Raw genomic sequence first — 14008 nt, forward strand, 5'->3', positions numbered from 1 at the left:
TTAACAAATGCAAGTTCTTACGAAATTCCGTATCATTCTGGTGGGTTACAATTCTCTCAAATCTGCTTTTAATATTTTCTTTCATTTCTTCTTCCTATCTGATGGTGAAGTTATTTTGCGAAAGAACTCACATTGTACGTTTCTAATTTTCCTCATTACATTCTCCTATCTTCTAATGACAACTGCTATGCAAGGTTTTGTTGTTTTCAAGTGAAGAGGTGTATCGGAATCGATTTTTTCTGCAGATTACGAAAATGACATTCAAAATTGTGTATCACGTCAAGTTTTTTCACAAATCACAAAAATATCAAAATTTGAAAAAAACATTTTTTAACCTGTGGACGCCTGCCAGGGAATTCATAACTTGACGTTGTCATCCCTGGTGCCTCTCTTAATCGTTGCAGAGACATGAACGACCCCTTGTTGGAAAGCTAATAGAACAAGTAATGCAACGAGCTACGTTTGGTCCATCTGAGCGCCCATTCGTAGAAGAAATTCTAAATATTTGTAAAAAAGTCATTTTTTTGAATTTCCGGCCACGCTGGCAACATTGTTAGTTATTCTACGTTGGTAAAAAAAAATTAATACGAGTTCCTTACAGTCATATCAACCGCATGGAAAAATCAAAGCCGTAGCTACAATAGGAAGCGAGGGAAAAAGAATCAAAGTGCAACCACAGTTTATAAATTTTTTTGGTTCGTAAACATTCACGGTGTTACCCCTGGCGCCTCCTAATTGTCACAAGAGACATCATCGACACCTTGTTGGAAAGGTAATAGAGCAGGAAATCCAACGAAGTATGTTTGGTATCCCTGAGTTCCCATTTCTAGAAGAAATTAGAAATATTTGTTTATAAAAAAAAAAAAAAAAAAATCAGGTCCGCTGACGACACTGTTATAATCCCACGCTGATCAAAATAAATAAATAAATAAAAATACAAGTGCCTTACATAGTAATACCAACCATATAGAAAATGAAAGCCGTAGCTACAATAGGAAGGGAGAAACAAAACGAAGTGCAACCACCTCTATAAACTTTATAATTTGGTATGTATGCATTCACATTGGCAACCCTAGCGTTTCCCCCTCTCCTAATTGTCAGAGATATATTAATGACATCTTGGTTGGAAAGCTCATGAAACAGGGAATGCAACGAGGTGTGCTTCGCACCAAGTCTAATAGTCATAGAAGAATAGTAAGAAAGAAAAAAAAAAAAGATAGACATAAATGCACAGTTTAAAACATACAAACTTAACATTCGTCACCGGGCTTCCCTTGAAACTTCCTCCTTTTGGATTTTCGTTGGTGTTCTTCCGTCCTCCTTTTGGATTTTCGTTGGTGTTCTTCCGTACAGTCTCTTTTTAACATCCAGCAATAGTTGGCCATCATATGGACAGTCTACCTTCCTTGGTATCTCTTTTCCATCACTTTAATGTCCTGATGGAAACGCTCGCTATGTTCTTCCGTAAAATCATCAAGATTGTCAGGAAAGTAATTGAGATGAGCATGAAGAAAGTGAACTCTGACGCTCATGTTGCAGGCACGCAGTTTAAAAGATTCCAACATCTCGTCTATTAAAACGCTGTAATTTGCAACCTTCTTGTTCCCCAAAAAGTTTTGTACCACATTTCTGAACGCAGCCCATGCTTGTAATTCTATTTCACTCATACTTTCCTCAAATGTTTTGTCCGCCATCAATTTTCGGATTTATGGATCTGTGAAAATTCCAACTTTGATTTTTTCTGACGTGATAGATGGAAATTTACTGGTAAGGTACTGAAAGCATTAACTATCTCTGCTTAAAGCTGTCACGAATTGTTTCATTAAACCTAGTTTTATATGTAACGGTGGCAACAGTATTTTAGAGGGATCAACCAATGGAAGTGAAACAATGTCCTTTTTGCCAGGTATGAAAGTACTTCTGAATGGCCACTGCTTTCGAATCCAATGTTCAGCTCTTGCTCTGGAGTTCCACTCACACTAAAAGCAAGGAGATTTTGTGTAGTCTGCTTGTTGGCCTAGCAATATTCCAATGACTTTTAAATCCCCACGCACACACCACTCATAACGCTTGTAGTGCACCTTTTCCAGCAGAAATTGTAGGTTTTCGTATGTCTCTTTCCTAGTCACTGAATGTGCTATTGGAATGGACGGATGGACGTTAGTGTTGTGTAATAAAACACCATTTAGCCTGGAATCTATGAACAGCCTCCATTCTCCTGAATTGCAATTGATGTAGAATTTCATGACTGCCGGCTTGTCTCGACAATATACCAAACCATTTTCCTCTGCAACAAGCGGAACTAATTCTGCCTCTCGGTGTCTGTACCAGGAGAATCTCGTATTCGGACCCAATAAATTGTATTCATGAAGTCGCGATCCTAACAATTCTGCTGCGTCTTTAGGTAAATTAAGGTCACGAACCAAATCATTAAGTTCATGCTGGGTAACGGGCAAGGGCACTCTGGTTTCATCCAAACTAACTGGTTGGTACGGCTCATCATGTGTATCACTGTCTGATTCTGTCTCGGTTAGAGGATTGATGTTGGACGGAGATGGCTCAGGTGTGGACTCACTATGGGGCACTGGTCTCATGGCAGATGGAATATTCGGATACACAATGTTACGCTTGCTGGTCTTGGTATGTCTCACGATCTGCACTGTGCAAAAGTAGCAGTCATCACTGTGATTTCTTGGCTCACGTCACACCATGGGTACACCAAACGGCATTGATTCACGTTTTCCACCTTTCCAATTCCTCAACCCCTCCACACGTGAACGACACACTTTATTAGGAGCCCACGCTTTGTCCTGATGTGCTAATTTCATCCGAAGTATTGCAAATAGGCATTTTTTACGAAAGAAGTGCGCGTACTAGCCGGAGTGGCGATAACTGATCTTGTTGGAAAAAAAAGGGGGGAAGGGGGAGCTGGGGTTAATGAGTCATACTAACGTGCAATTTCTCTTTTTACGCTTTCGTGAATGTGGTTAATCTGGACGTAATAAAATTCGGTACTATTGTTGTAACATTCAGCGATATATTTGTTTCTCTTTACACACTAATTTCATTTAAACTTTCCAACAAGTCGATCACATTTTTATATGGTTGGTATGACTATGTGAGGCACTCATGATTTTTTTTTTTTTTTACCAGCGTAGGATTACTAACAGTGTTGCCAGCGTGGCCGGAAATTAAAAAAAAATTGACATGTTTTACAACTTTTTCGACTTTCTGCTTCCTTTTCTTCTACAAACGGGAGCCAGGTTTACCAAACATATCTCGTTGGATTCTCTGTTCCATTACCTTTCCAACAAGGTGTCGATCATGTCTCTTGTGACAATTAGGAGGCACCAGGAGTAACAACGTGAATGTTTACGAACCAAAAAATTTATAAACGGTAGTTACACTTTGATTTTTTTCCTCGCTTCCTATTGTAGCTACGGCTTTGATTTTTCTATATGGTTGGTATGACTATGTAAGGAACTCGTATTAATTTTTTTACCAACGTAGAATAACTAATAGTGTTGCCAGCGTGGCCGGAAAATCATAAAATGACATTTTTTACAAATATTTCGAATTTCTTCTTCTACGAATGGGAGCTCAGATACACCAAACACAGCTCGTTGCATTACTTGTTTGTTCTATTAGCTTTCCGACAAGGGGTCGTTCATGTCTCTGTAACGATTAGAAGAGGCGCCAGGGATGACAACGTCAAGACATGAATTCCCTGGCACGCGTCTACAGGTTAAAAAATTATTTTTTTTTTTTTTTTTTTTCAATTTTGACACTTTCGTGATTTGTGAAAAAAACCTGACGTGATACACAACTTTGAAGGTCATTTTCGTAATCTGCAGAAAAAATCGATTCGAATACACCATTTTATTTCAAAACAATAGAAAAAAGTTGAAAATTTGCCGATCAGTGTAATTTTCTATTCCCACATCAGGAGTACTCTTTTTATTCAGTATCCCGCATTTAAAAAAGAGCGAAAACTTTCGGCAATGCCAATAAGATTTATACGAGGTAAATTAGTAGTTGACAATCTTTCATTTTTTTTTTCCACATCCTGTGAGTTTTCATGTATTGCTTGTATGTATAGTACCACAACCAAACATTAGAACAAACTTACAGATTGTGCTTTTAATATTAGTGAGCTACTGGAATACGATTGTTTGATGAGTGAATCGTGGCTGAACTAATCGTTAAGTGACAGTGAACTCCCATTTTCTAATCAGTTCTCTATACAGAGAAACGACCGTGAGACACGTGGGGAGTGTTCGTTACTATTAATACATGAACCAGCAGAGCACGGAATGACCTCGTACGTGAGTTTGAAATTGCCTGGGCCGAGGTACGTCTGTCCAAAAATACAAAATCGTTTGTCGAGTGTTTCTAGACTATAGAAACAAACCTTGATGTTTACTTGAAGCGTGCCACGTTTACCTCTAGATGCAGTCACAAGGTGACAAACTCGTTCTCTTCGGTGACCGTAACTTGGGTCTTGAATGAATCGACAGCAAATATGGGATAGCATCAGACACAAATGATATTCTCTTTATGGACTATTTAGGACAGTACAATATGTAGAAACATCTTGGATTATGTCATCCCAACTTTCTCCCCAGATAGTGTCATCCTATCTAAAAAGTTTCTACTTGACTGGAGGAAGGTCCCCTGGAATGGAATTTGTAAGGCATTACAAGTATTATCGTGGACACTTTTATTAGAAGGGACAATAGACGTGGCAGAGGATTTCTTAACCGATGTTGTTCATGTAACAGTAAACAACTTTGTACCGATCAAGAAAATAAAAACAAACTCCCAAATGACTATACTTAAGTAATTTTCTGATATAAGACATCAGGCAAAAAGCTACTGAGGTTCAAATACATAGACTATATTTCAAAAATTTCAGACACCAGCATCAACAATCCTTACACTTCTTGTCTATTATAATCAGATCTAATTCTAAAACTTGTACAATCCGCGGCAAAAAACCTGCAACATGAGCATATAAGTTTATTGTGAAATGAAGTTTTTTGCTCCGGCACCCCCCCCCCCTCCCCGTTCTGCCTGTCTGCTCATTCACATTCTCATATCCACCAGTCCTCCAGAGGTTGAGTCATTCTTACTGCTTTTCCCACCTGAGAGAGCCTCAGGCCCTAACAATATAAAGCTTGATCTTTCTGCGTTTCACAGCATCTATTATTTCTTTTCCGTTTCAGCTTATTTTTAACGGAACGTGTATCACAGAATATTTTCCCCCTTCTTGGAAAATAGCCTGTCTCTCTCCCTTATATAAATCAGGTCTGAAAGATCACATGTCATTCTATAGGCTTATTTCGCTTCTCTCAAACATATCCATGATCAGGGAGAAAATTATCAAAGACTTTTCAAGTTTCTCTCTCCCTATATTAACAAGTCTAACATGGTTACGTGTCAAATAGCTCTTGCCTTATTAACCTAACACGTTTAATCATGCTATAAATAAGGTTTCCAACAATGCACAACCTGACACCATCAATTTCGATTTATCTAAAGCCTTCGATTTCATTAACCATCCTTATCTAATTTACAAAATTTCCGATAGATTTGATATTTACGGGCTACTCTTTGTTGATTAGTTACCTACAAGGTCGCATTCACAGAACTGTTGACGGGATCGATTTCTACTCCCTGCCTACATCCAGAGTAGCACAGGGGAGTGTATCATTCATATTGCACATGGATGACCTGGGTGGTCGCTTCAATTATACCTTCCAGTAGAATCTTATCTGTCCACGAACGTAAATGTAAAATTTTCAGGGAAGTGAACAGTACAGGATATTCCGACCTACTTCAAAACGACAGATAGGTTTTCCTCTTGGGGTACATGGCTCTTAAAAGTCAATCTTGATAAGAGTACATCCATAACCTCCCCCCCCCCCTCAAGAAAAATGTTTACTTGTATACACCTCATACAACATAAATGGTTTGCCCATCACAAGTCAATAGTCATAAGGATCTCTGAGTTACTTGACACAAAACTACATAACATACAAAAACAATCACTGAGCAATCGATTAATCTTCTAGGATTTCTGTACAGATTAACATAAATACGGAACCCCTCTTCCTTAGCAAGCAACATTCTACAAGGCAATATTTTTTCCTAAAGTGGAATATTGTTCACCTATCTGGACAATGGCATCTCCTACAAATCTATCCCGGTTAAACTGTTCTACACTTCTTCCTGACAATACATTTCAGAGTACATCGCGCACGTGCGATGACAAAACACGAACTGTTACGAACACTATATACTGAACTACCTGACACTCGTCATAAAATCAGTGATAAATATTTGTACGATCTCTCACATGGCCAACTCAACACCGAAAGTAGCATTTGGGATCTATTATTTTCGGATTCCATTCAAACAAACACGAAACACACATTTTTTTTTTTTACACAGTACGACATATACTGTCACACATCCTTTTCATACTATCAATAGCTCAACGCTCTCTGTTCTACAGGTTTCCTGCGTTATACAAAGAAATGTCACGTACACTATAAATTTATTTAATTCTGAAGTTGCATGTAACTGCACCACGACGTTATTTCAATGGATAAATTCTAGTCAGCTACTGTCAACCTTTCATTGTTATTACTTAAACGTTATTTTTTTTTTTATTATTGTTATTGTCTTATTTTACCATCTCCAAGATTTGTTAAGATATTCCAGTATAAACTGGCATTTAGTTGTATTTGGAATTATGTTCGTAAATAAATAAATACCACCTACAAGGTGGGGAGACTTACAGCATATGCTTTTTTAAAACGTGATTTTTTTTTTTTTAAACTCAAGTGAGAAATACTATTGATTGAATATGATACTTGTAAATCATTGTGAGGAATACTTACTTTACGCTTCCTTTGTAGAGAATATGGAAAAATTGCCTCATTATGCTGAGTTAATGAAAAATCCGCGTTTCCAAAAAAACGTGTGTTAACCATTCAATTACACGAAAGCAGAATTTAGAAAAATGAAATTACAGGTGGGTAAAAATAAGAGTTCTTACTTGATTAATAACTAGTTCTTTCATGTAATAAGAATGTCATATCATTATTTTATTAGAAACTGACTATTATGGCTACATATCTATCGTGAAAATTTAAACTCTTCTGTTCCCTTCATCAGTCACGATATACGAAACAATCAAACACCAAAACAAAACTTACATTCTTAAGGGTCAAAATTACATACACACTGATTTCATAACTGCCATATGTATACTGTTTAGAATACATTAACACATTGGCTGCCATTTGTATCAAAATTGATACTTAAGCACTTCCCTGGCAGGCCATGTGCATAAAATTAATACACATATTCCATACAGTTTTGTATACCTGAAAAAGACCTCGACCTGGTATATAACCTTGAGGGATTCATGTCCGGCAGGCAATGTGTTAATAATTAATCTGTTAAAAACTGCTGAAAAAATATATGGTAAATGAGGAAGACTACGATGAGCGTTCATTAACTAGTTAGCAGTCAGACAGAACAAACTCATTTACTGATGTGTTTCACACGTCCCATGTCTAGTTGTTCCTTTAAGACTTTGTTTTCCCGGAACATCAGTGTGATAACTTCAAAGCAAGGACGACTTTCTGTACAACTTTTGGTAATACCACCCCCAATCTTTATCCAGATTTAGTTGAAACTATCTTGTCCTAATATAGTAACGTGTTCCTGTCTACTGAAGAAAAAGACGGAATTACACAATCTGTGCCTTTAATTTTGATTAATAATAATAATAATGTTTTGTTTTAATGTTGTTTGTTTTTCTCTCACCGAGAAGGGAACAAAAAAGTTACTGAAAATTTTCACGGAATAAATATACAGCTTAATAGTCCGTTCTTTATTCGCTCTTTTGATTGTCATCTAACGAGGATGACAACGAACTGTTTATCGCCTTTTTTTCCTTTCATTTCTATGGTCTCAAAGCGAAAAACTAATCAAATTATGCCGTAATAGGTCACTGTATCATAATTGTGAGATTCTACCTACTTTTAAAAGGTGTTAAGTCTTAAGCGGTGTTAATTATTTACACACCTGATACCCAACGGAATGCAATGGAGCATCTTGCGTTGAAACTCCCACGACCGCATGTGTCCCTCTTTGCCTCGTCGACCAATGGATTTCCCAAACATGGAGTCCTTTGGTAAAACCAACCTTCCCCCGAATACAGTCCGTGCTCTGGGCGACAGGATGCCTATGGAATGTCAACTTATCGTCCTCCTGAAATTTACATATAACATGTCTGCAATCACAAGATCATATAAAACACATAGTTATAGTATTATATAAACTTGGAGTACTTTCTATAACTAATTTTAAATACCTTTATTGTAACAATGAAGACTCATCTACATGAACAAATAATATCAATATAACAAATTTCTTTAACACTGAATCTTTCAGAATGGGAAGAAGTAAAACGTTCTTGTTTCTTAATTTAGAAATGACCCAACTATTTAACTGAAACTGACCAATATATCAGCGTGGACCATTTATCATGATATACCCATACAACATTTGAACGAAAAAAAAATTGAAATTTTGTATCATGCAAGTATCGACAGGGAACATTGTTTGATATACTCTGTGATACCACAAATTTTGCAGTTTTGTCAATTGAACATAAAGTTGCATTTTTTTTTTTCAAATGGCATTATGACAGGTTATTACATATTTTAAATATGCACGTAAAAGAAAACATACAATACTACATGTTATACAGTGTTGCAAACTAACGCTACAGGAGGTATAAAACATTGAAAAAATATAACTATGTTGCACTGGAAAGATAGTGGTATCACAGAGTATAACAACAGAGTCCCACTGCCGATATTTGCATGGCACAAAATTTCCGCATGTTTTGTCCATTGGTTTAAAAATTACAATGGCATATCAATAAAGGCCTGTACATAAACGTTTCGGCAAGGTAACATTGCCTTTATCAGACACGTTACGAATTATTATCCCAGTGTCAATCGAATGGGCGTACACTCCTTTCACTTTTTGTTTATATTTATTATTCTTGGCATGATCTTTCATAATGTGTCTGATGATGGCGATATTACTCGTACATTGTCGCAACTGTTACACAAGTGTTATTAACACATGTTCAGTGCTTTGGCCAGTTTTGTTTTATTAATACTGTTGAATATTTCCAAAACTATAATGAACAATATAGGACTTCATTCTGTTACAATATTCTGCTGTGATGCAACAAATGTATCTTCTGGAGATACCAATCTTTTGAATTATACATGCTTAGTAGTTACACTGAAATATGCAAAAAATATTTTGTCTTGGCTAAAAACTCTGGAAGCAAGTTAGGTATGTTATGCTACGTTATAATTAACTGAGTATTTCGTGCATGGAATATTTTAATGGAGTATTTCGAGCAGGGTGGTAAAGTTGAACTAAAGTAAGGTTATGTTTAATTTAATTCAATTGACAGTGATATTAATAAGAAATTTCCTTTTTGGAGTAGCTACAATATTTACATTAGTGTATACTTCTATGTCCGAAGAGTAAAAATTCATTGCCATCTAATAAATTCTCGCTTACAAATCCTATCACCAGGCGAACGGATCTTTTAATCCAGCAGTAATACCCTGTTTGTCTAGAGTGCGTATATTGCTAATTCTTTTCTTGATATTAAAGAATATAAGCATGCTAAAATACTTACCTTTACAAATATATTTAACGACCTATCTTCTGCATTCCATGCATGTTTCAACTGGCAGTCTCTACTTGCAGGAGGCATATCAAGAAGAATATCCAGCCTTGCCGGCCGAGCGAAGTCTTGTGCCAATTCTCGAGGAATTACTGGCTTATAGGGCTGTGGGCTTTCACGATTCACAGTCTTAACACCACCTAGGGAGGAAACAAATGCTACATACATTATGTCAAATAGCCGAGAATTAAAGGAAACTTATTATTAGTGTCGATAGAAGTACTTATTTTTAACTGAACAGTAAGTCATGAATAAGTTTACTGCTAGTATACAGGAAAATAATATAAAAGCACTGAAAGAATTTTCAGCTAAGAATCCCTACCTACAATATTTTTCCTTTCGCTTTACATCATGAGATTTGACATAATTGATGAATTAAAATGTTTACCATAACACTAGCTCACTATCTTTGAATACATTAAGGAACACACAATATTGTCCTTCAAATTTCACATATATGAACGCATCTATGGAAATACTATTTACTCAAGATTTTGATTTTACTTTTTAAATCCTTATACACTGTGACGAAGGTCTCAGCTTGAAAAAATAAGTCTTAAAGAAATAATGTGCAAAAAACTACAAAAATTAAACCTTGTTAAATATATAATCACTAACATGCTATAGGGTACATATTAAAATATTACCTTTGTACCCAACCCGGTGTCCTGATTTAGGATTTTTCACAATATTTCGGTTCTCTCTGTGGCTATGTATTCATATGTATGTGGTAGCGTTTGAAATAAAAATCTGTAACTTGTAAGATGGAATATAACAGCTTTTACATGTTGTTGTGTTGTTCGTAGTCCTGTGAAGAAGAAGAAAAAAATCCCAAGTGTTCCTAAAAGCACACACTGTCCGGATGCATCGAGTTACTCCTCTTTTACAGGACGTGTGGACTTTGTGGTGGACGAACACCGTGCTCGTGGGTTTTCTCGGGGTTCCCCCGTTTCCTCCCACTTTCTTCATTCCACCATTTCACTCATTTTCTCATTATCACCGTCTCCTTTAGCCTAACCGGCATAACCGTGGGACGTAAAATTCAAAGATTTCATTTCATTTTTCTTTTACAGGACTACGAAAAATATAACAAAATGTAAATACAGTGACATTCCAGCTTACATTTTACAGGAACAAGTACACGGACACAAGAGAGGATTGAGATATTGTTAAAATGAAATTCAAAATGAAGACACTGGGTTAGGTACAAGATTTTAACTCAAATACAGTTAATAAATACCGCAAATGCTTATCCTAAATTCAAATACCTAAATTAACTTACAGTCTAAGAATTTTTAATTTAACTTTACACGCATGTCGTAACTGAAACAATGACAGTGCTTTATTACAGAAAGAAAATAAGGAAAATAGTTTCTCTGAAATAAGATAAATACGGGAGAGTGATATACATATAAACAGACACAAGCGGAGTATAAATCTTCCCCTTGAGTTTTCAATTTATACTTGATAAAATAAAGTACCTCGTATTTTTTCAATGGATAAAATGTTAGCCCTACTACATTCTGGATACGAGGCCTTTAATAACAAAAATCTTTATCTTTAATAATAATAATAATAATAATAATAATAATAATAATAATAATAATAATAACTAGTCGTCATGATTTACAGTATCTGCTTCAAGAAATCAATATCGCTAGAATTCATGCTTATACAACTGAACCATGACCAAATGGTAGATCTTTAAATATTGTGTCTGTTCCTGTTGGAACTGAAGCAAGAGATACGTTAAGAAAAATAACAGGTTTGAAATAAGAATCTACGAGGGCTATCCAGAAAGTAGATTACGTTTTGGAATAAAAAATCAACAAAGTATAGGAAACAAATTTTATTATATACAGATGAAAGCCACACACAAATACTACTTTTCGACATAGTCACCATTCAAATTAAGGCATTTATCGTAGCGATGTACGAGCTTGGAAATTCCTTCGTCGAAAAATTCGGCCGCCTGCGACTTCAACCACTTCGTTACCTCTTCTTGCAGCTGTTCGTCGTCATCAAAACGCTGCATAGCCAGCCACTTCTTCATTGCTGGGAATAGGTGGAAGTCGCTCGGTGCCAGGTCGGGACTGTACGGCGGATGAGGAAACAACTCCCACTGAAAAGATTCAAGAACTTCACGCGTGACATTTGCCGTGTGGGGCCGGGTGTTGTCGTGAATCAACAAGATCTTAGAGCTCAACATTCCTCTGCGCTTGTTTTGAATTGCTCTTCTGAGGTTTTGCAGAGTTTGGCAATACCTTTGAGCGTTTATTGTAGTGCCTCTTTCCAGGAAGTCCACCAAAATCACACCTTTTCTGTCCCAAAAAACAGTCGCCATCATCTTCCTTGCCGACATTGTTTGCAATTTCGTTTCACAGTTCACGTGTTTCACCCATGTTTCGTCACCAGTAACGATGCGATCGAGTAAAGAGTCACCATCCTTATTGTAGGCGTCCAAAAAGTGCAACGCTGCAGCCATTCGCTGATTTTTGTGGTCCTCTGTCAAGATTTTTGGAATCCATCTTGCACAAAACTTGTGGTAACCAAGCTTTTCGCTGATGATTTCGTGCAACAAACTTCGCGAAATTTGTGGAAAACTCAAAAAAAGTTCCGTTATTGTGAACTTTCGATTTTCACGGACTTTAACATCGACTTTTTCGACAAGTTCGGCAGTCACTTTGCTGGGTCTCCCACTTCGATCTTCGTCGTGAACATTGGTTCGGCCATTTTTAAATCTTATGACCCACTGTCGCACTCCACCTTCAGTGATAATGTTGTCCCCATACACTTCACACAGCTGCCGATAGATTTCTATCGGTTTACAGTTTTTTGCTGTCAGAAACCTTATTACTGCACGCACCTCGCAGCTCGCGGGATTTTCAATTAACGCAGACATTTCAAACCGTCACAGTATCTTAACGGAGCACAGCACGAACCTCTCACTAGCACGGCTAGATGCCGACTGAGCTGCGCAACGCTCTGACCCCAAGATGGCCGCGCTAGCCCCGCCCCTAGCGGACACAGACGAAAACGTAATCTACTTTCTGGATAGCCCTCGTACCTTATTATTACTCTTATCCACAAGTGGTACTTCCTATTACAAACTAGAAGTACACCAACATATCTGTTACATCTGGCAATTTATTTAAGTCAAAGTTACAAGAACGCTAGATGCAGACGTTAGTGCAGAATATCAGATCATGTTTCTTCCTAGAGTTGTCAGACATCCTACCTTTACTCTGTCATTTCCTTTCTCTTGGGTCTGAAAATGGAAGGGGCGGGTTTTTACGAAAATGGAATTTTTTTCTTGGGGGAGGGGGGTTCAGACAGCTGCCTCAACTTCAACATTAGCATTTCACATATGACAATATTACTAATATTGTTGCAATGTTCAATCTTCAAGGAAATAGAATTCAACCAGCTGTAAGCGCTAAGGAAAGAAACTTAATATTTCCATAATTACTATTCTAGAAGCTTCATTGTATGAATTATATTTTGTTGCTATGCCATTAAAAAGTATTGATATTTTTGTTTATTACAACCCACCGCCCCCTAGAAGTCTGTCCTGGATCCGCCCCTGCATGATACAATACAAAACAGAAAAAGTTTTGTTTTTCATGTTTACGGAAGTTAAGAAATGTGTGTCAACATAATTATCCTCGAACAGAGACATTTTAGTGTAGTAACATTCAAAAATTTTATTACTCGAGTTCGAAATACGGCCATTCCATGCAAAAGTAAACCTTGTAGTGAAATTTTCATGTTGTTGGTATTTAACTGAAAATATGCTTTAAGTTAGCGAAGAATGTGTATCATTGAGTGAAAAATAAATAAACGCAATTAAAATTTATTTTGCCCAATTTTGGCAGTTTGAATTTACTGAACTGCCTGTGCATTGCCGGGAAATATTTCAGGCGTTTGTTGTGAAGATTTGTTTATCCATGTTACTGACTTTGAGAAAGCAACACTTGGAGGGAAAAAGTCATTGTCTGTTGTATGATGCAGTGTTCGGCAGTGGATTATCACTTCTGATTCTCCTAAAAATAGCTCAGCACTTAAAAGTGTTTCGGATGTCCCGTCCGTAAGAAAAAAGATAAAGAAGTTCCTTTTATGTTCTGTAGAATAATAATAACGTTCTGAAAACACATATGTAAAGGAAGAAATGTAATTTCAATTTAATTTCAAAGTGTGATCAACCAGTGATTCATA

The 14008-nt window shown here is 36.7% G+C and overlaps 1 protein-coding gene across 4 annotated transcripts in view; it reads right to left on the reverse strand.

Moving 5' to 3' along the window:
* The window catches only part of gus (splA/ryanodine receptor domain and SOCS box containing gustavus), a 161014-nt gene that overhangs the window by 12529 nt on the left and 134477 nt on the right, over positions 1–14008 (reverse strand). For 3 of the 4 annotated variants that reach the window (XM_081736732.1, XM_081736733.1, XM_081736730.1), the window contains exons 3-4: positions 9746–9951; positions 8101–8286 (exon numbers count right to left, since the gene is read on the reverse strand). In XM_081736732.1, the coding sequence (XP_081592858.1) occupies positions 8101–8286; positions 9746–9951 (392 nt within the window). The remainder of the gene's footprint in view (positions 1–8100; positions 8287–9745; positions 9952–14008) is intronic. The other variant, XM_081736731.1, reaches the window with a different exon arrangement.

This window comes from Thermobia domestica, chromosome 13, assembly GCF_964235325.1.
Source record: "Thermobia domestica chromosome 13, izTheDome1.hap1.1, whole genome shotgun sequence".
NCBI classification, from domain to species: Eukaryota; Metazoa; Arthropoda; class Insecta; order Zygentoma; family Lepismatidae; genus Thermobia; species Thermobia domestica.